The sequence below is a fragment of the Chelon labrosus genome (assembly GCF_963514085.1).
Source record: "Chelon labrosus genome assembly, chromosome: 5".
In the NCBI taxonomy this organism is placed as follows: Eukaryota; Metazoa; Chordata; class Actinopteri; order Mugiliformes; family Mugilidae; genus Chelon; species Chelon labrosus.
Window position 1 is genome coordinate 29778802 of NC_140341.1, and position 21785 is coordinate 29800586.

At 40.7% G+C, this 21785-nt stretch overlaps 5 protein-coding genes across 8 annotated transcripts in view; 2 read left to right on the forward strand and 3 right to left on the reverse strand.

Annotated features, from left to right (window-relative positions):
• The window catches only part of glsb (glutaminase b), a 32844-nt gene extending 28542 nt beyond the window's left edge, over nt 1-4302 (reverse strand). For both annotated transcript variants that reach the window (XM_084544187.1, XM_084544188.1), the window contains exon 1: nt 3904-4302. In XM_084544187.1, the coding sequence (XP_084400313.1) occupies nt 3904-4214 (311 nt within the window). In that variant the 5' untranslated portion in view covers nt 4215-4302. The remainder of the gene's footprint in view (nt 1-3903) is intronic.
• A 376-nt stretch (nt 4303-4678) lies between these two features.
• Nucleotides 4679-9580, forward strand: LOC311487932 (peptidyl-prolyl cis-trans isomerase FKBP7-like). The gene is made up of 4 exons (XM_084544369.1): nt 4679-5491; nt 5852-6003; nt 8309-8436; nt 9251-9580. Exons 1-4 carry the CDS (start codon nt 5040-5042, stop codon nt 9410-9412), a joined length of 894 nt encoding a protein of 297 aa, XP_084400495.1. The 5' UTR covers nt 4679-5039; the 3' UTR covers nt 9413-9580.
• A 1321-nt stretch (nt 9581-10901) lies between these two features.
• osgepl1 (O-sialoglycoprotein endopeptidase-like 1) lies at nt 10902-13386 on the reverse strand. Of its 2 annotated transcripts, none has more exons than XM_084544368.1 (7): nt 12965-13386; nt 12495-12882; nt 12193-12397; nt 11965-12113; nt 11425-11555; nt 11236-11307; nt 10902-11098 (listed from the first exon to the last, which is right to left on the reverse strand). In XM_084544368.1, exons 1-7 carry the CDS (start codon nt 13174-13176, stop codon nt 11014-11016), a joined length of 1242 nt encoding a protein of 413 aa, XP_084400494.1. In that variant the 5' UTR covers nt 13177-13386; the 3' UTR covers nt 10902-11013. The 2 variants fall into 2 exon arrangements, with proteins under 2 accessions (XP_084400494.1, XP_084400493.1); XM_084544367.1 differs by having other exon boundaries at nt 11236-11346.
• A 230-nt stretch (nt 13387-13616) lies between these two features.
• On the forward strand, nt 13617-17558 carry adat3 (adenosine deaminase tRNA specific 3). 2 transcript variants are annotated; one of them, XM_084544507.1, is made up of 2 exons: nt 13617-13693; nt 16089-17558. In XM_084544507.1, the coding sequence occupies exons 1-2, from the start codon at nt 13655-13657 to the stop codon at nt 17118-17120; spliced, it is 1071 nt and encodes a 356-aa protein (XP_084400633.1). In that variant the 5' UTR covers nt 13617-13654; the 3' UTR covers nt 17121-17558. The 2 variants fall into 2 exon arrangements, with proteins under 2 accessions (XP_084400633.1, XP_084400634.1); XM_084544508.1 differs by lacking the exon at nt 16089-17558 and adding an exon at nt 14402-16086 and having other exon boundaries at nt 13618-13693.
• A 163-nt stretch (nt 17559-17721) lies between these two features.
• On the reverse strand, nt 17722-21769 carry ormdl1 (ORMDL sphingolipid biosynthesis regulator 1). The gene is made up of 4 exons (XM_084544029.1): nt 21662-21769; nt 20290-20469; nt 19231-19382; nt 17722-18941 (listed from the first exon to the last, which is right to left on the reverse strand). The coding sequence occupies exons 2-4, from the start codon at nt 20461-20463 to the stop codon at nt 18806-18808; spliced, it is 462 nt and encodes a 153-aa protein (XP_084400155.1). The 5' UTR covers nt 20464-20469; nt 21662-21769; the 3' UTR covers nt 17722-18805.
• Nucleotides 21770-21785: the final 16 nt, after the last annotated feature.

Below are 21785 nucleotides of genomic sequence, written 5' to 3' on the forward strand. Positions count from 1 at the left end.
AAGCAGTTTTAGGAAGCTGAACATGAAAACCGTATGTTTTATTGTTGCCCTGGTATATGTTCCTAAAATGGCCAACTAATACCCAGCAGTAATTCTTCAGCTTATTCTCCAAATAAGTTACAATGCCATCCAATGCCACCTTGAAATGTTAAAATTTGCATGAAAAATCCTATATAACAGGTGCTTCACATTGCACAGCTTTAATGCCTCTGATTTAACTCTGTGAGAAAGTAGCTGGCCACATCATCATTTGAAATTCCAGGATTCACTCTGCACCCCCTCCCTGCTTTCATCTCCTCTTCTTTTGGCAGATCGTCTGCTCCCCACAGAGTAAACACTCCACATAAAGCCAAGGTAACTGCAACTGAGCATGTGCAAACAAACCAAGATCAACTGGAAAGCTGTCTGTCAGGCATGAATAATTACATGGGGTAGTTGTTGACCTGACATCTGTCACTACTACAGGCCTTCTAAACTGCAGAACCAACAGATGGAATACAGAGTTGCAAGGCAGCATGCAAACTGGTCCAAAGATGTGTCTGCAAGTGATATGCAAAAATGCTCCACCATTCCTTGTGACGTGTGTATGAGTGAAGGACTGACCTGTTAAGGTAAAGGGAATCCATCCAAACTGAGGCAAAACCTAACACACAACCAGTGTAACGGCTTTTAATGTGTGTTTGCTGACTGAAACATGGCTCATTAACCGCCAACACATGCTCTTTAGTGGGAAAGGTGTGTTTGCATTTCTGAAGTGTGTTTTCGGGCAGCATTTTATGTATAGACTGCAGAAAACCTGAGGGTAAATGATAAGGTAGTCGGGTCTGTGGGTCAATTGCACCAAACACAAAAAGTTCTTCTCCTGAAAGATATACCAAGCAGACACCAAATAGTTCTATTCAAAACGTTCCACTCTTCCACAGATGGCTGATTAACATGTGCTGTCTGTCCATTTCATGCGTTTGTGGGTTTGATATTCTCAGCTGTCTTTAGCCGGCATGAACTGAACTAAATGGGCCAATGCACCAGTCTTTTTAAACTGCAAACAGATCAGGTGTGAATACAGTCTAAAACACCGGGTCTGCCTGCATTTTACGTTTGCATCTCATGAGCTGATGGCTCAGTACATTAGCTACTGAGTGACTGCTCATTGGTGTATGCAAAACACTTTCAGAGTTTCCTGGTTACAATGTAAAGACCAGGGCTTGTATTTACCATCTTTTCTTCTTTTCAGTTCATTGGATCATAGCACATCATGAAAGGAGGCTCTCTTGACCATTTTGTCAATTAAAAGAAAAAACGCTCAAAAATCAAGAATAAGCACACAACTGATGAATAACAGTATACACCATAGGTGTCACGTGGACTCAAAAATGCTTCAGATGTGTTTGATTAGGCCTGAGAGAGACTTGATATCTTCGGCAGGATCAGTGACTTGGCGCCATGTTTAGTTTTACTAAGCTAATTTAGAGCTCAGCACCAAGCATACCTCACTTTTTGTTTCCGTCATGTGCATCACAACAGCCATTAGTCTGTCTGTCTGTTTTTGACACCTTAATCTTAGCCACCTCCGTCTACTAAATGTGTAACTGATCTAGCAATTAAGCAATTGCTTAAGGTAGTTGGCAGTGACCCAAGGAAGCGCTTACTGTACTATAATGTCTGTAAGGATAGTGTTGTGTTTTACTATCAAATCTACTTGGCAACCCTTTCTAATGTCTTTATTTCTTTAATTCACAGCTAGCTTACAGCCCAGTCTGAAGGCAGATACCACAGCCTGCAGTGTGCAGTTTTCAAAAAAACGGAATTAGAGTAGTGATTTGCCTGATATACCCTGCCAGTTTCAGAAACCCACTGTTTCACAATACATAGAATGGGACATAAATCATTAACCACATTTCCTTTTGTGGTATAAGTTGTGAATCATTGTCTGCAATCAGTAAACACAACATAGACGCTATGTGCATAAATGCTTCTGACCCAAGGGCCAAATGATTCCGGATTCTAGGAAGGATTCCCAATTAATGAGAACAGTAGGTTTTATATTATCTTGAAAACACTGCACTTAATGTAATGATGAAGATTCTTCCTTTGTTTAACCCGCCATACAGAATCTGTTACCACCCTCACCCGCTCAATGCACAGACATTTGTACAACCCTGTAAAACGTCAACAGGTACACCGCAGTTTCAGACAGAAGCAGCATTCCTACTTGTAGCTAATTTTTCCTGAAGGTCAGTAACAAAGTAGTCTTTGGTCCAAAGTAAAGTGGCTACACTAGGTATTTGAGGAATCAATTTGTCCTACAAGTGCTCAAGATCAGTAACTGAAATAGTCTTGTCTTGGGACAGATGTTTTAGGTGGCCTTGCTGCTGTAAATGTGACATGTTTGAGAAACCAGTAACAGCTATTACTGAGAATACATGGAACACCCTGGAACTTGCTTTTGCATCAATTTTGGTTGAAAAAACTTGTTCTCTAAGCAAACGGGGAAAGGGGGGAATAGTAACCAAGCTGTACATTGTGTTACCATTAACTTTTTTCAGTGGAAGCATTTAATGCTCAATTCTCATAATGTTTCAATTTAAATCTGAGAAATCATAATGACATAGATTTCATCTTTTTATCTGGGCAGGTTATTCCAAAATCACTACTGTGGCATGTGTGACAAACTGGCTCTACTGTAATGCTTACTCTTCAACTTTAGAGCTCCTCACAGCTTAATAAAACAAAAATGTATGAATATGATTTTCTTAATCCAGTACCATAACTTAACTGTATTCCTTACCAAAACTTACCATCACTTTGAATATAAACTGATTTTATTTTATAAAATATATGTATTCTTAAAAGGTGTTCGAACAGTAGTTGTGACAACAAATTTGTTTTTAATTTAATTTATTGCTGTACAATCTTGTACCTTTGACTTTCTCTGTGATTATAAATAGCAAATAAATATTGACTGTGATTATCAATGAATAGTAATAACCATAAAGATTATGTCATTTACTTTGGGCAAGAAGTAGTCACTCAAATAGCAAGAAATCTTTGGTCCCATCTCTACTGCAACATACAGTAGTGGCTCAACATTTTTTAAGAAATTCTAACACAAACGCTTTCTATCAGGTTAGCAGACACTGTCAGTAGTCTGGAGAAGCCCTTCAGCTGTGACCTGCTGCTACTTGTGACAGAACGGAAGGTCACAGCAGAAAACACTAGAAGCCACACAGTTCAGTTCAGCAGACTCATCCCTGTCAAGGCAGCTGATCATTGTTTCAACCATCAGCATGAAAATGAGGCCATTTAATACAATGCTTTGTTTGCATTCCCACTATAGCTACAATATCAGTGGTTAACTCCGCTAAAAGTTGAATGTAGACTCTTTTTAATCCTCTACTTCATGTCTGACATGATAATAGGCCCCATGCTGTTTCACTTTCAGAACTCTAGTAGCACGTTGCGTGTTACCTCCACAGGAACACACAGCTAACGTGTCACCGCATACAAGTCAGAGTAACCAACTAAAATCCAGATTAACTTTGAGTTCATTTGAGGAGCTGGTATTTAAAGACGGTGTATTTTTATAGCTACTTATACACGCTGACGCCACCGGAGGCTGCTCCCGGTAAGAACAAATATGCTGTGTTAGCTTCTGCTAGAAATGCCACAATGGCTGACGTGTTTGGTGTTCTGGGGAAGATTGTTTTCTAAACATGTTAGGAGAAGGTGTAAAGCTAGCTACTTACTGGGCGCTTTTAATGCGGGCTTAACACGGCGTTCATGGCGGTTGGCCAACGTTACATCGCACGCGCCTGATGCGTCATGACTTGCCATAAACGCCAGCAGCACCGTCCTATCATAGGGACATTCAGGTCATTCCACAAGAAAGTATTTGAAACCTACTTGTCACTGGCCGCTTCGCTGTCAGTGCCATCTTTCTTCAACTGTTCGTCCAGCACCGCGGCAGCACCTTCAGTTTTCACGCAGTACGAACGGAACGGGGCGGCGCCGGGTGAGGCGCGGAGAGCCCGGCGGTTAGCCGCGGCATGGAGAGCCTTCAACTGAGTAGATACGGGTCTGGCATCAACGGAGGCAGCGCCGAAGCAGCACTGGCGAGTCGGTAACCAGCTCCTCTGTCTAGACCCGGGAAAAGGACGCTTGACGCTAGCTTCAAACAACTCCTTCAGCACTGGCGAAAACCTAAAATGGAACATCTCAATCCTGTCAGGCAATGAGAGAGAATCTCGTGGTTCCAAGTATATCCGGTAACAACTGTGTTACAAACGACCCCAACCGCATTGACTGAGAGACGATGAGTCACAGACGCCGAGTCACAGTAAAAAGAGCCGCACGTCCACGCCCCCACCCGCTCCTATTGGCGGGAATGAGACCAGGTCGGCATATATGATGCTCTCAAGTCAACTATTGGAGCGTTGTTCTATCTATCAAACCCTGATTTTTTTTTTTTTTTTTTTGACGGTATGGTTATTGGCCGTGTTCGCGATGACTTTTCTAGCAACTGTTGATAAACATTATGGATATGACCAATTAATGACAGTGTCATTACACAGTTGTTGCAGGGAAAAAAATAATAGTGCCAAATATTCAAACAACGGCCCACATACAATCATTAGATGTCAATAAACAATGTAAAACGTGAATAAAATAGTGTAAGAACGTAATAAGAAAAACACCGCAGTAGTCTATAAGAAAGTACATTTTACATTTTTGCTTTGTTTAAATGGCTGAATATGTCTCAGTAGGCCATAGTGCAGTTGAAACTTAGTTACAAGAACATACGACTTACTCTTTATATTTGATAATATTTGTGCTCTTTTTGTCTCGTGTACTTCTTTGTCCTTCGTGCCTTTTGTAGTGTCGTAACTTTGTAAAATTATGAATAAGGTTGTGTGTGGTGAGAAGCCAAAGCACAGACCAGCAGTACAAACCTACTTGTTATTCGGCATTTACATTTGTACCATAATCTTTATGAATGGTTGCCCTTAGTGAGGTCTATCGGGAAGAGAATGCTCAGGTAGATGTCGCCCCCTGCCTTCATATACGATACCAGCAGACTCTTCCGGTCCAGTGGGTCCAATCATAGACATAGATATGGGTCCAATCGAACAGTGGACAGTCACAGAGGTGGAGCTGTTTTCCCTGACAGTCTAAACTCTGGGCAGAGCAACTCCCAAACTTTGCAGCAGCCCCCTCTGACGTCGTCTGTTATCTTCACACGTCACTTTCACAAGTTGCCACGAATGCACAGCGGCATGATGTGGAGGTTTGTAAACTGCACACTTTGCCTTCTTGTCTTTTCGCATCTCATTTTAGGTTCTGTTTGGGCCGCACCAGATGAGCTGGACGGCGAGGTCATCACCGAAGTTTTATTTAAACCCGACGAGTGCACTCGAAATAGCAAAAAAGGAGATCTGATCAACGCTCACTACGATGGCTACCTCGCCAAAGGTGGTTCCCAGTTTTATTGCAGGTTAGTGTTTCTAAATATTATCATTACAAGCCAATTTAATTGCCTATTTTAATTTATTAATGCAAAATTGGCGCTTTATTACTGTTATTATGATGCTTTATATTATTACTTCATATTAGTGACCATTAGCTCTGTATTAGTTATATAAGTTTAAGTACTGCTTATACCTAAATACATTTTTAAATGGCTAGACACTAAATATTTTGAAGTGTAGCCCTGTTTCAGTAATCCTCTCCTGGATTCATGAAGTAACCAGATGAAAATCTCTCAATATGTTCTCAAATTCTTTCAAACTCTCATGTGCCCTGACTGACGCTGTTGCTTGCAGTATTGCATTATGGCTTACTGTTTCTGTCTCAGTCGTTCAGACAAAGATGGACACCCTCAGTGGTTTGTGCTGGGTGTGGGACAAGTCATCAAGGGCCTTGACATTGGGATGATGGGTATGTGTCCTGGAGAGAAGCGAAAAATCACGGTTCCATCCGCCCTGGCATTTGGGGAAAAGGGCAAAGGTAAGTAAAGGCAACAGGCAGTAGTTTTTGTTCATAGTATATTCCCCACAGGAATAGCAAAACTGCAATTTTGGCACTTACTATATCATTCATGTGGTTTAAGATTCAACTACTGTATACTTGATGAGGCTCACCAAACCATTGATTAACTTAGCCTGTTCATATATGTAGCTGCATATACACTTATCTAGCAGTCACCAGTGTGAACTTGAATTTCCAAAATCCACAGCATTGTTTTTACAAAGTTTTTACAAAGATCATCTACTCTGCAGACATTATGACTTTGTAGACAAAGCACAGGTAGAAGCAATGTTGACTCAGCTGTATTAAGTGTCCTAGTAAACCCTGCCAGCATGCACAAACCCGCACCTCAAGATATCTGCCACAAAGAAGATAAATAGAAGCCGTACTCCTGTTATTTAGCATTGCACTTCAATTGAGTTATGGGACTTTAAAGTTGCACATGCACAGTCACAATAATGTCCAGCACTGATGCACCAGAGGCTGAAATATTCGTTTTTTTAATCCCTAATGTGGTTCAAACTCAAAAACATTGGAGCTTATATTTTACACAATGCAGCTCAGTAGCATCTTTTCATTACTTAGCTCCATGCAAACTTAAAATTGCTACATCGACTCAGACCTGCCTTCATTCTGTCTTGTCTTCTTTTACAGCACTTAGCTAAATGAGCATCAAATCCTTCGCAGTGTTTGCTGCTCTCCCCATGGCATGTACTGTAAGCATGTACTGAGGTTTAAAGGTCTCTACTTCCTTTCTTTCTTGCATGCCTCAGAGCATATTAACAGAACTAACAGCTGATTTATCATTTATTACATTTTCCTATAAGCATGATTGGTTACTGATGGCTTCTGTGTTGATAAAATACACTGCCTGGCCAAAAAAAAAGTCGCCAAAGTCATTAGTCCGCCTTTAGCTTTGATTACAGCACGCATTCGCTGTGGCTTTGTTTCTATAAGCTTCAGCAATATCACAACATTTATTTCCATCCAGTGTTGCATTAATTTTTCAGCAGATCTTATATTGATGAGAGTCTGACCACTGGACAAAGCCTTTTCCAGCACATCCCAAAGATTCTCAATGGGGTTAAGGTCTGGACTCTGTGGTGGCCAATCCATGTGTTAAAATAATGTCTCATGCTCCCTGAACCACTCTTTCGCAATTTGAGCCCCATAAATCCTGGCATTGTCATCTTGGAATATGCCCATGCCATCGGGGAAGAAAAAATCCATTGATGGAATAACCTGGTCATTCAGTATATTCAGGTAGTCAGCTGACCTCATTCTTTGGACACATAATGTTGCTGAACCTAGACCTGAGCAACTGCAGCAACCCCAGATCATAGCACTGCCCCCACAGGCTTGTACAGTAGGCACTAGGCATGATGGGTGCATCACTTCATCTGGCTCTGTTCTTACCCTGATGTGATGGTTCCCCACTATCCTTCTAGTTTTTAATAATGCGTTGGACAGTTCTTAACCCAATTTTAGTAGTTTCTGCAACCTCCTTAGATGTTTTCTCTGCTTGATGCATGCCAATGATTTGACCCTTCTTAAACAACATCTTTTCCACAACCACAGGATGTGTCTTTAGACATGGTTGTTTAAGAAATGAGAAGCTACTCATTGCAACAGTTGGGGTTAAATAACTTGTTGCCAGCTGAAAGATAATCACCCATGCAGTAATTATCCAAGAGGAGGCTCCTACCTATTTGCTTAGTTAAATCCAGGTGGCGATTTTTTTTTGGCCAGGCAGTGAATATCAACACTTAAGCAATCAGTAAGCAATCATGGTATTTACTGATAATGGCTTTGCCTGGCCTGGGATGTTGCATTTACGCTATGAACACTTAGTTTCACTTTATGGTAGAAATAGTTGAAATAATGAGTGTGGATGTTTTTGTTGCCCTTCAACTGTTTGCCTTTTAATTCTATATAAACTTAAGCAAGACTAAGAGCTGCTGAGTCAGAATTCAGCTGCAGTGACAGTCCATGTTCTTATTCAATAAATACTTAATATTAATTGCATGTTGCTCTAATATTCTCTAATTTACTGAACCTCTTCTGGGTCTTTAGACCAGCCACTGTTTTATTGAGGTCAGCATAAAGTCTGAAAATGTACTGTTGGCTAATCAGCTAAACTCAGTGTAAATTATTTCTCCTTGAAATCCAAATTCACAATTTCAGCTTACATGGTAGAGTGATAATAATAATAAACAATTATGAATCATTGTTACATCATTGTAAATGCACATGGTCTGATTTTTTTTTCTTCCTTATGAAAAAGGTCCAGTGCCGCCCAATGCTACTGTGGTCTTTGAGGTGGAGGTCTACTCTGTGTCCAGAGGCCCGCGCAGCATGGAGGCTTTTGGACAGATAGACCTTGATAAAGACAAAACTCTCACTAAGACTGAGGTAAATTAATTTTTTCAAGCTGGTAACTATCACACTGAAGTAACTCAGACATAAAAGACACATTTAACTGGATTTCAAATTAAACTAGAATGAATGAGTTAAACAGGAGAATAAAAATTCTGTTTGTTGCAGTTATGTTTACTTTTGGCTCTGGGGGTTCAGAGAAGTCCTGTCCTGCAATATCTGAGGGGTTTGGGTGGTTCATAATGGAGCAACAAGTCAGAAATGTATTTTAGACCTGACACATACAGTATTTTGTTATGTAAAAAACACACATAAACAGACAAAGCCAAATAGTAAAATGTTGAAGTCCTGTAGTGATTCCTATTATTAACCACCTGTTACTCTTAGAGTAACCCTGGCCCCCGGTGCTGATATATTTTAGCAGCTCCCCCTTGCTTCTTTTTTATATATATACACATAAGTATATATATATATATATATATATATATATATATATATATATACACACACACACACACACATATCAATGCTTTCAGTCAGTATGCTAGTTTAGCTACAGTAAGCTAACTGCTTCTCAGCTTTAGCCAAATGACAAATATGACAATATCAATACAAAGTGAAACACAATTTTAGAGATGAACATTTTGGCTTGACACTGGGAATCTGGGGTCAGAATTTTAATTATTTATATTAAAATATCCAAATTATGACTTTGCCCACAATTATCCAGAATACTGAAACAAAGAACATAAGAGTATTGAATGGCTTGCTTTCAACACTACGTATTTAATGAGGTATTTGACATTTTGCTATTTTATTTTTTAACAATAAAATGTTGCTCTCTTCTCAGGTCAAAGAATATTTGAAGCTGGAGTATGAAAGAAGCGGGAAGCCACGTGACGACCCGTTCTATGAGAAGATCATGGCCGATATATTCCGCAAGAGTGACCAAGACAGAGACGGACTGATCAGTGCGAAGGAGTATAATATTTATGAACATGATGAGCTCTAGTGTCAGAGGTGGCCAATCGTCACTTTTAGTTTATGTACTTATTCAGAGAGAAAGCAAGAATAGGCAATGAAAGTAAAGGGAATACCCACCCACAGATGTGCTTACGCTGACATGTGTTTAGGATTATTTTCAGTTTACCTACTACTTTTCCTTAAATGACCCCCCCCCCCCCCCCCCCCCCCCCCCCCCCCGGTCCAATCAGGCCTGTAGAGTATGTGGAAGTGTCTCTTCCTCTTCTGTGGTCTTTTTGTTTTTAGCCACACGGTTTAAAAGTAAAAAGTAAAGTATGTAAATAAGAACATCCGTGCCACTGGTGGAGATGTTTACTTTTGTGAAAATATCATTAAGTTTTAGAATTTCCATAGTGCATTTGCCACGTTTAAAGGACCAGTGTGTAGGCAGTAGGGAATTAGGGGAGCCAGCAGCTGTAATGGAATATAGTATTCATAATAATGCTATCATTAGGGTACAGTCACTTATGAATCCTTGTGTTTTTATTAGATTAGAATGAGCAAACAAACCAAACACCGGCTTTAGTTGGCCACCCTCAGTTCTCCTATAGGTTTGAAAAGCAGAGAGGGAATCAGTTGTTTACAATCTCAACACTAATCGCCACTAAATCCTACACATTGGTCCTTTGAATCTTTGTACTGGTGAACATTCACTGAATTTACATGCACTAGATATTCACTTTTTGTAGAAACACCATGGATAGCTGAATATACTTTATGTGTGTTAGTCTGCTGATTTGCGGTGGTTTGCAGCAAACACAAGATTGCACAATGTTGTGGCATCAGTGGCTCTGACACTCGTGTCTGTCATGTGAGGATGTAGACAAGACAAAAATACAAACCACTCCAACTTTCCCACTTAACTTTTCTGCCCTCTATTCTGCAATGCCACATCGGTTTACAGCTTCATATCAGGGCGTTTGTTGAAAAGGCAACTGTGGTGTACATTTTTTTTTAAGGCTAATGAGCATATTTCTCAGACAAGATGCCCTACCTAAACAAGAGAAAAAGGCATTAACTGTGAGATGTTTGAGTACAGTTGTTAATAAATTGCACATGTAAACACAAGTTATGTCTTTTTGTGGTCCAAGCCATGATATTGTTGTACCTTTGTTAACTATTTTTACATTTAGTGACACGATGAAGAGTATGAGTGGAAAATTAGAGAATATCAGATTTTTACTGTAGTTGCGACCAGATTCACGAGTATTTGAGAGACTTTGCATTCTTGACTTCATCTGTGAGGTGTTTTCCTAATAATGTTTTGTAATAAATGCATTCTATTCTGTGATATTGACTATTTTTATGTCCCCTTTGTTAAGGTGAAAGAAAAACTCTCATCACTAGAGGGTAGTGCTGCCCTAGAAACAAAGGGCTTTCTGGTATATGGTATAGACTTACTTTCTGTCCCACGCCTGAAGTGGACAGTGAAAACGCAGAAGAGCAGTTTCTTTTAATTAAATCATCTACTAAAAATGACTGAAAACATATTTATTTATAAATAGTTGCATTATACACATTTCAGATATTCTACATTCGCAGCATTAGTTTGAATTCAGAAAATCTCAAAGCGACAAAACAAAGACGGTGTCAGTTGGTGATCTTCATCCTGACTGATGGCAGCCTGATCGCTGCGGCTTTCACCTCCTGTGTGATATCAACCCCCAGAGGTGCCCTGCAACGCAACACTTACGTGAACCAGAGACGACTTCATCAGCAGTTCAGATTAACACACCTGAAGGTTTTTGTTTCGTATCTCAATTGACTTCGCAGGTGAAATTTGTAGTGCCTTTGTGAACCCTGTTGACTTACTTTGGCTCATAGAGGACACTGACATTTGGAGGCAGTATCCCTTTTCCTTCTCTCAAACGTTCAACACCATTCCTGGGGGGGGAAAAAGTTTGTCTCTCATAATCTTGAATCCTGTAATAAATCAGGGAATGAGATCTGATGCATTGTTCAAGCTTTTTACCAGTGATCCTGACAATATGTCATACGCACCATGCAATCATCACTCCGTTGTCAGTGCAGAATCTGGCTGGAGGACAGAGCAGGTGTAGACCAGTCGTCTCGGTAATAATTGTCAAAGCCTTGCGGATATACTGGTTGCTTGCAACTCCTCCAGACAGCACCTAAAAAAGAGGAATCACTGATGGTTTCCATAAATTTATAAATTTTAAGTGTAATGCCGATGTTTTTCTATATTGCTCTCAATGTCAAAAGAATTCATGCAAATGACCAATAACAACGAGTTAGTCTCTCGATCATCCTTCTAAAATCTCTAAAGATAAACATAATAAACACTGAGTAGTATCCTAAAACCACCTGGAAGTGCGGTTTTACAAATGTTACGCTAACTGGAGGAAGTAGTACATTTGTTTGGGACTATTTTTAGTATCATCATGATATTTAAAAATGAGAAAAAATAAACAAAATAGAGCATAAAAAGGTTCATCTGCGTTTGATTTACCTCTATGTTGTGAGGATTTTCTAAGCAGCCATTACAAGACAAGCAATTTCAAGCAATTGTAATACACTCACCAAGGTGGGGTTGTTTGATGGCAGCAGGTTGTTTGCCTTAGAGAACAAGATGGCACGATGTGTGCGCTTTGCAAGATGACAGGCAACAGTGTGCTGTGTGGCAGCTGCAATGTCTTTTGCACATTTCAATAGCGTCCCTTGTTCTACACCTACAGAGGGAAGTTTACAGATGAATCTCATTTGTTGTTAACTGGGCATAACTGGAACAAGCAATTAGTACTTTCTTACCTTCCTTAGCCTCTTCTTTCATTATCGTCTGTGTTATTTGATTTCTTATTCCAGCGAAAGAAAAGCAGCAGTCATAAGTTTGTCCCATAGGTGTCCTGAAAGGGAACCTTGTCCTATCACCATCCTTTGCTAGAAGCTCTATGGCTTGTCCTCCACTCAGTGTGGAGCACTGAGGGTGTTTTATGAGGGACAAACGCCTCGCCACCTGCCACGCCACAAAAGACAGTATTTGCTTCTGTTTCAGATCCCACACTGAACATTACCATAGTGACAAATGTCAACTGTTACAGTTAAGATCTTACTTTATCTAGTGTGTCCCCTGGAGCTTCATCCAGCGTGTGACCTAAAAGCAGAAAGTCATCGACTCCACGAGCCACAGCGAGAAGTGAGTGACCACCAGAAATGAGTAAGACCAGGAAGGGGAAGGCGACAGGCTGAAGCATCCTCACAGTCAGGGCGTGAGCTTCCATGTGGTGGATTGGGATGAATGGCTTGTTATGCTGCCTCACAAACCTCTGACTGAACTCAAGGCCGATGCCCAAGCTGAGGGCCAAGCCTGGCTTCACCGTGGTGGCCACAGCAGAGAGCTGACTTGGTGTCACACCACTCCTCTCCAGAGCCTCCTGGACCACACGCTCTATGTTTTCTCTGTGGAACTGTTGTGCCACTGTGGGGATGATGCCACCAGTCCTAAAGCATTCAATAGGTAGATGTTTAAGAACAAAACCCTAACAAGTAAACATCATGATATACAAATGGAGCTGACACCCACCTCAGGTGTACTTCTTTCTGTGAATGTAGAGACTCTCCCAGTACTGAAGCTGTCTCGTCCAACACAGCAGCTCCGGTGTCATCACAGCTTGTCTCAATGCCCAGAACTAATCTGGAGCAGGATGCTTTCCCAAACGTAGAAGTGGCACAAAAACAGCTTCTATACTGTAGCAGCCTCTGCAGAACTTTGGCTTTTGTATGAAACATGGTCATTTACCTTACAACTGTATTAAAATTGTCTAATACCGCATGGTGACCCTAATTAAGATGAACAGTTTAATCTTAAACAAACTAATGAATAACATCAATATGGCTATTCTATTAGATTTCAGAGCAACGCACTAATAACAGAAAACACACGAAACACAGCGGGCTGAACTGACTATATGAGAGGAGCCTTCTTGCTCCAACGCCGTCTCTTGTGTCACATGTAAATAATTCCTTCCGCGTCGAAGTTTGGGAACTTTAATTAAGTACAAATACCTCTATACCTGTATATCTAAAAATACAGAAAAATGTTCACAAACGCCTTGACATTACACATATCAAATCTATAATTTTAAAAAGTCAATGATTTCAAAAGTGATTGCGAAAGTAAAGCATAGGTCCAAAGAGTCAAACTATATTTCGAGGGACATTTTAGTCGGTTGCACAATCGTTTAAGCATTGACCGGAAGTGTCTTGCTTTTTGATGCCACGGTATTTTCATGAAGTATCGACGTTTAAAGAGGTAAATCCAAAGTCTCGTGTCCGTTTATATTTTCAGTGTTTCATTTATACGTTTGAATAGGTACCGGTGGCGTCACAAGTTAAATTATTTTTGAGATTAGCCTTTTTCGTATAGCAATTCGTGATGCCTTCCATGGTGCCAGAAAATGTTATACTTCTGATAAAACCGCACTGTGAAAAGGTTGGTTCTTATACTCAAGATTGCCAACCTGTCCTAGACATTTGCTGAAACACGCCTTTATTGTTGTGTTGGTTTATATAAACGAAATGTATACAGTTTAGATAAGAGCTAAAACGTTTTTTAGCACGTGTAATGGTGTACCGTAACTGTAAACGCATCATTGCGCCCATAGCAGGGGTTTTCCTGTCGCAGGCAGGCTTTTAACTTGAGAACAACGAACCAGTGCTTGGATATGTCAGAAGCTAAAAGTTGCTTATTCTATCAACATACTAACAAACACGGAAATGCGTCGGATCACATGGTTAGAGGACTGCTGTGGCTGAAGATGGATGGATGGTTAATTATTAGTCCGCGAATTTGATAACTCGCAAGTGTTGATCCGCATATTTAACGAGTTAGTATTATTTCTAGTAGCTGTTAAACATGACTGTGGTACACATTACTCCATGCAGTTAGTCATGCCAGGGAAATGAGCTCTCATTACCTCCCCCGGGTTTTAATATTCATGTCATGTTAACTTTTCTGAAGGAGGCATGGAACGCCCAGCTTGTATGTTGGAGGAATTGAAGCAGTTTGTCATAAGTGATGCCCCACCGACAGTGTATTACATCCCAGATTTCATATCAGAAGATGAGGAGTCCTGCCTTCTACAGCAGGTCTATAGGTCTCCAAAAACTAAATGGACTCAGCTGTCAGGCAGAAGGCTTCAAAACTGGGGAGGATTACCTCATCCCAAAGGCATGATGGCGGAGAAGATTCCTGACTGGCTCCAGCTCTACTGTGAGAAAATATCCTCTCTTGGTGCATTCAGTGGGAAGACGGCCAATCATGTGTTGGTGAATGAGTATAAACCAGGAGAAGGGATTATGCCTCACGAGGACGGCCCGCTGTACCACCCTACTGTCACCACCATCAGCCTGGGGTCTCACACTCTGCTCGACTTCTACGCGCCTGTCAGCAGCCTGGACACCGACGCGCTGCAGACTGAGGAGAATCGGTACCAGTTCTCCCTGCTGGTGAAGCCCCGCAGTCTGCTCATCCTGCAGGATGATATGTATCAGCATCTCCTTCATGGAATTCAGGGGTGCGCCCAGGACAGTCTAACGGACAAGGTGGTGAACCTGTCCGCTGCTGGGACCCTTCCAGGAGACACGCTAATACGAGGCACCAGAGTGTCACTAACCATTCGACATGTGCCCAAAGTTATGAAGACAAAGCTTATGCTGGGAAGGAAATAAAGAAAGACTTGGCATAACTGTTTATGCCACTCACAACATATATATTGGACAGCTTTATGAAATTGTGTTTCAGATGTGAACACGCTGAATCAATGCTAAATCAGTGTTAATCAATTAAATATCAGCTGTAGGGACTTTTCCAGATATTATCAAAGACAACAGTTCATATAATGTTGCTAGAAACTGAATATTCTGAGGGATTATTGGATTGATCTATGTAATATCAACAGGAAGAACTACCCAAGTTTAGCATTGTATCTGAAAATTACTTTCTCTGATCAGCAGGAAAAAATAAATAAGTGAAAAACACTACATTTTGATCAGAAAGGCAGCAGTGGTGTGAAGTCGAAACTAACAAATGTCTGGTATTTCATTGGTGGAGTTTCAGAACTGGGATAAGATTGTTGTTGATTTATCAGATACTTGTTTCAGCAGTACATACGTTAAAATAAATGGATGTGAAAACACATAGTGTCTGTTATGGCTCTGAAAAAATAATACCCGTTATCAGAATTGACTAACAAGAGACTCTAGTTGCATTATGGGAAAAGAGGGATATTTGCAGCATGCCCCCTGCTGACCGTTCATCTTTCTAAAATCTGTGTCTACTAAGTCCATCAGTCCTGAGAGGGTACAACAATGCATGGCTGCAGTGCCAATTTAATGGCACCAAAAATAAAAGGTTAATCAAGTAGGAAGTGTCACAAGTTCACTATTACCTCTTGAAATTTAACTGGTTTTTGGATGACGCGAAGGACATGGATAAAGGTCTAAGTCTTGTAAACTTCAGCTTCGACGCTAACTATTCAACTATTGAGCCTTAAATCCCAATAATCAGATGAATAAAGACCACCTGAAAGATATTTCATAGAACAGGCTTGTTTTTTGTCCAACAAAACTTGAAGGTTTTCTCATCACGTGCTTTGTCCTGTAAACGTCCTGACTGTGCTTTACTTTGATGTGAAATCCTTTTTCAGAGGGACACCGAAACAATGGAGCCACAGATGAAACGCTGGAAAGGGTCGGTGTGTGACGCCGACTCCTGGATTGCTTATCCTGTATTGTCAGATGAGCAGTCGCAAGACGTCGAGCTGGTGGAGGCGTTTGCTGCTCCCATTGTCAACAAGAAGGAAACCTCTCGACTTATCAAGGAGCTGAACAACCTGTACCCCTTGAATGGCCTTCAGCATATCAAGAGGGTCCGGGCATGCAAGAAGGACAGCCCTCACCCTCTGGAAGTCCTTGTTTGTCTCGTCAGTGACGCCCCAGACATGAAGGTGGTGAACGTAGACTCTCTGCTGCCCTTAGATGGAGTTAATCAAAACGGATTAGGTGAACCTTTCATAGTTAAGATACCAGCACGTCCCCCCTTAACGCGACCCCAGTTTGAGCTGGCGAGCCAACACTGGCCCACATCCTTTCATGAGGACAAACAGGTGACGGTTGCCCTGAGAGGAGAGCTCTTCAGCCCCCATCAGAAAGCATCAATGCATATATACATGATGTCGGCCTTGACTGCTGCCAAAGCTGGAAAGGAGCTGGGGATGGAGGCAGTCGGTGCTGTGGTGGTGGACCCAGAGGTGGAGAGAATCATTGCAGTGGGTCATGACTGCAGAGGCGACCACCCCTTACATCACGCCGTCATGGTCTGCATTGACCTTGTGGCTCAGAGCCAGGGCGGCGGATGTTATCATTTTGACGGTTACCCCACTTGCAGATTTAATTCACCAACCTCAGATCAAGCCGTGCCTGATGCAAAGGCAGGCTCCCAGCCATACATTTGCACTGGGTATGACATTTATGTGACTAGAGAACCTTGTGTTATGTGTGCCATGGCACTGGTGCACTCCCGGATTGGTAGAGTTTTCTATGGGACAGCCTCAGCTGATGGGGCATTTGGGACTAAATTCAAAATCCACTCGCAGAAGGACCTGAACCATCGCTTTGAAGTATACAAAGGAGTCTTGAGTCAGCAGTGCGAGGAGCTTAACAATTTGGATGTCAAATAAATGAGATAAATGAGAGGGAAGTGGAGTAGCCAGACTACTAATCAGAATATGAGCCTGGTAACACTTTTAGATTTCATTATGAGGTGTGTTTCAACTGAGAGGGAAAAAAAGACCTCTGCATGACCTCGGAGACATTTTATTGCAAACAAACTCAACTCTACAACACTCAGAGGATGTGGATAACTGTATCACTGTTGCTCTCCTGCCCATTACATAATTGGTTCCCCAAGGGGTGAATCCAGACCAACATTCCACCATATAAAATTGTGGGGGAAGGATGTTGGTCTGGCTTCAGGGCTAGAAGTGGGGAATAAATGTCTGTCATTGACCTTGTCTAGAAAATTCTGAAATCTCAGGAAGTGTGAAAGTGTTTACATAAGCATTTGTTTTGAATAAAGTTTTTAATTGTGATCATTCTTGCATTGTTCCCACATCGGTGCTGACTTTCCATTAGGTGGATGTGTTCGACCACAGTCCTGTGATTCAGTTAACTACAAGCTTCAGTGCCTTTTTCCCAGATGCATTGACTTGACTTTTTCAACTTTGCAAAATTTGCATGAAAATGCAAATGAGGCAAGTGCTGTTTTGTATGCATGAATTTTAGCATTCACCGCTGTTAGAACCTACAAGCTGAAACATGAATCAGCACACACATACAGTAGGAATTTGCTCCAGTATTGTAACATTTGCTGCAAAAATACAGCATCATTTGACCTGTTGCATTCAGTATGTGCTAAAGCTTTTACTGATGAGCCTTGAGCCCATATCTAAAACCAGTGAAACAGGCTGTATAAAATATTCTGTACTTATCTGAGATAATCCTCAAATTACAGGACTGAAGTACCTAAACCTCACAATCTAGAAATCCCATAATGACTGGGAACCTTGCAATACGCGTCAATGAGAGAGAAGTCGGAGGGCACAAACATTTTAATAAGATTAAGAACAAGAAATATCAAGTACTATGAGCTATGGCCAAACAAAGCAGAACTAGCTGCCTTGATTATAGCAAAAAATTGTAATCTATAGAGAGCAGCTACATGAGTGTAAGTTTATCACAAAGACACTGTAGACCTCCCTCAGTAAACGCTCTGTAAACCGACAACAATAATTTGTCAGTTATGCACAAACTTCTTTTTTCTTTTTACATGCAGGATATAACCTTTACAAAAAAAAACAAAAACCTGTACAATGAAAAACTCACTCTGCTACAAACCAGCCATGATTCACATACCAGGGAAATCATGCAAATAAAGAGTATGATTATATTCTTCACTCAGCATGAAATTTGACACTCATTACAAAACATGAGTGTACCAATAAACAGTGAGCCACAGGCTCCGATCCTCACAAAGTAAACATCTTTGAAAAATATATCAGGAGCATCTTTGTGAATAGAAACAGATTCATACTCACAATTTGTGTCACTGTGTGAATTGAAGGAAAAAAAATGTAACTAACCAAAAGCCTCACTGCTGCCTGGGCCAGCCCAGGTCTATGCAGACCAAGAATACATAATTAAATATTCACATAAGTTAGTAATGCATGTGCCTTCCTGTCATCGATTCTAACATTTAAACAACAACACTGGTCTTTACTCAAACTGTATGACTTAGTACACACATCTGCTGTACAGACTAGAAGAATTAGATTCTGTTGCAGAGAGGCCCAACATTTACAATATCTTAATACTTATTGATGCCAAAAATTCTAACTCCATGTAGCTGTGGCAGCTTGGGGATCAGGACACTCAAAAGAGAGGCAGTGTTGATGACAAAGTGTGCTGTGTCGTATTTTGTGTAGAAACTTGCCAGGAAGTATCTGTGGGAGGAAAAATGGTTAATTAAGAAGAAGAAATCTCTCCAATACAAGAAACTAGCAGTAACAAATATAGCCAAATGTTAGCCAGCACAAGAGGTCTGTAAATTACAGCAATATTTAATCCTGTAGCCATGATCTAAATTTGCTTTTACAAGCTCAGGATGAAATATTTTTCTTGTGGTCAATGCGACAAGACCTTTAATATGAGGGGGAAAAAATAATCTTTTTCTGTATCAGTGTCTGAAATATGGATTAATGTGAAGAAAGATTCTCAGGATAGAATACGTACAGAATGATAGGGGAGATGGTGAAGAACTTTCTAGATGAGGTGAACTGCACGCCGTAGTCAAGCTGTTCCCAGTGGGTGAGAAGTCTGGCCTTTCCTTGGTCAGGGGTCTCAAAAGGTGTGCCTTTCACTGCATGCATAAAGACATACATTCCCTACAGAAGCAAGAACACAGACACAGTAGTAATTATAGTGTGTAAAGAACAAGACCTACGGATGTGAAAACGCATTTGATTTTTGAGTAAATGTAGAAGTACTTGTGTTAGGCCATTTGGTTCGGTATGCAAACACAGTGTGTAAGCCAGCCAAAGTACGTGTGACAAACTATAGATTAAAATCCAGTCGTTTTACTGCCACATGAGTTTTGGTGTCCTTCTCTGGAGAAACAAAAGAGCTCTGCCCTGCTTGCGGTGGTGACATGTGAGAACACTGGTATACAGCTTTATACAGAAAGCTAACATAACAGAGGGAAAAGTAATAAAACTGAAATGCTGACATACGGCCAAGGCATAATCAGCACACTGCTGTTGTATTGTGTTGGAAAACAATGGACTATAGTTGACCTTAGCCGTTACTGTTAATAGCCTTCCGTATCGGCTGTGATACACAATCCTTGTAAACCGCTGCAGGCTTGCACTATTCAGTGATGTCACACACATCGAATTTGTTTCTTTACTTGAGGCCAGCCATGTAACAATGAAAGGTCAGTCTTGTCCACAGACCTTATGTGGTAAGGACAAATTATCATAATAGGTCACGCATCAGGCTGTCACAAGGACACCCTCCCCAAAATAGAGCATATCTCAACAAGCCTGCACAGGCAAGGCAAGGCAGACGATACCAGGAGGGATGCTTGCTAAACATGCATGCAACTTTCAGCTAGCTGGATATGCTAACGGACATATTTGGTGGTTTTCAAAATGACATCTAAAACACCTATAAATCAAAATATAAATCAAAAATAATGAAGTGTTTTGGGGAGTGATCTGACAGTAATCCGAATAGCCTCGTTAGTTGGTTTTGCTTGGAGTACAGCACTGACAGTGGGAGAATTTAACTTACAAAGTTGTGTATAACATTCGTTAGAGTCCACACCACTGGCACACTGAAGAAGGGTATGCTCAAGAGCACAATGTGAAGTATTCCAACACCAAGTGCATAGGTCAGCCAGATGCCCCGACTGTTCATCACCCGAGTGTTTGGGTTCACCTCACTGTGTGCCACACCTACATTCATTCTGGTCTGGGGACAGAAAAATGTTCAACATTTCACTTTTGTGTGACATTTATGGCAAAAATATTGTAAGCTTCTCTCCAAATAATATGATTTTATTATGAAATATATAAAAAAACTAAGTGTGTTTTACATGTCAGATCTGCCAATGACCGTTATACAAGCTCCTAATTTGGCAATCATTTAATACCTTTAGGAGCATGGAAAGAGTCATTTATACTCATCATAAATACTGTAGCTGAAGAATCTGCAAATACGGTATGTCTTTGACTTAACTGCAAGAGTGCAGAACTTTTTCATATGTTAGAATCAAATTAGGCTAACAAAGTGTCAATGCAGCATATTGCCCTCCCGGTAAGTCCAAATGTGATAACAAAAACCTTGTGCAATCTTGTTGAACTTTGCCCTCTGATAGACTTTCAGCACACATACTGGATAAAGAAAAAGAAACCGAGCTTAAATTACACTTATTAAAAGCATTTATGAATTCAATGCCTGTCAGATTAGAGATAGAGTATGTGATGGTATTTAGTAATTATTTAAATTATTATAAAATATATCAATGTGAATGAGGAGAGGATGATTTTAAATATAACTGATCACGCTTCGTCTACGCTTAGGTCTAAACGCACATGGCTTTTAGCATGAGGGCAAATTACTGTCCACAATACTGATCTATCAGTTCACCCTGTAGCTGCTCGTTACAATTAGGTTACTGCTACTCATATCAGTCAACGGACATTTAAAGTTACCACATGAAGTAACAGATATACTGGCTCAAACAATGCACGATAAAAATGACCATCTGCCTGTATAAAGACTACTAAAGTGAGAAAGTCAGACAATTTGACCCAAGTCACAAACAAGCAATATGAGCCTTGGTGCTATCACTGGCTTCGTCTATTTATTGATCAATCATCATTGCTTCAGCAAACTGCATACCCATAAGAACAACAAAATAAACAAGTGATTTTAACACACTGACTACACTTCTTATGGGCCTCATGTAAAGGGATATTATATATTATTCAACTTCTATTTTGCCGTAATAACTAAGTGTGTAAACTTGAGACGTCCCTTGGACGTTTCTTCCTTTCCAGAACATAGCCCGACCCAATCCACCACTATTGACAAACCGAGTTGGTTAGCGTTACGCTAAGTACTGTATAAAATAAAATACACACTCCCCCAATGTACTTACAGGTAGCAGCGAGCAGTGGAGGTATTATATTAAAAAACTGCAATGGAGAGAAATGGTTTATCCCCTTATTGTATTCAGGTCTCAGACGCATACAGCCCAACGCAGACTGACTAAAGCGGAAGTA

Coding starts and splice junctions, on each gene's coding strand:
- osgepl1 (XM_084544367.1), bottom strand. CDS start 13,176: ATGACCATGTTTCATACAAAAGCCAAAGTTCTGCAGAGGCTGCTACAG. Junction 12,398..12,494: donor CAGGGGACACACTAGATAAA/GTAAGATCTTAA, acceptor GTGGCGTGGCAG/GTGGCGAGGCGTTTGTCCCT. Junction 11,347..11,424: donor AACGGAGTGATGATTGCATG/GTGCGTATGACA, acceptor GATTTATTACAG/GATTCAAGATTATGAGAGAC.
- adat3 (XM_084544507.1), top strand. CDS start 13,655: ATGCCACGGTATTTTCATGAAGTATCGACGTTTAAAGAG. Junction 13,694..16,088: donor AAGTATCGACGTTTAAAGAG/GTAAATCCAAAG, acceptor ATCCTTTTTCAG/AGGGACACCGAAACAATGGA.
- ormdl1 (XM_084544029.1), bottom strand. CDS start 20,463: ATGAATGTAGGTGTGGCACACAGTGAGGTGAACCCAAACACTCGGGTG. Junction 19,383..20,289: donor CGAATGTTATACACAACTTT/GTAAGTTAAATT, acceptor TTGCTTCTGTAG/GGAATGTATGTCTTTATGCA. Junction 18,942..19,230: donor ACCATCTCCCCTATCATTCT/GTACGTATTCTA, acceptor TTCCTCCCACAG/ATACTTCCTGGCAAGTTTCT.
- LOC311487932 (XM_084544369.1), top strand. CDS start 5,040: ATGTCGCCCCCTGCCTTCATATACGATACCAGCAGACTCTTCCGGTCC. Junction 6,004..8,308: donor ATTTGGGGAAAAGGGCAAAG/GTAAGTAAAGGC, acceptor CTTATGAAAAAG/GTCCAGTGCCGCCCAATGCT. Junction 8,437..9,250: donor AAACTCTCACTAAGACTGAG/GTAAATTAATTT, acceptor CTCTCTTCTCAG/GTCAAAGAATATTTGAAGCT.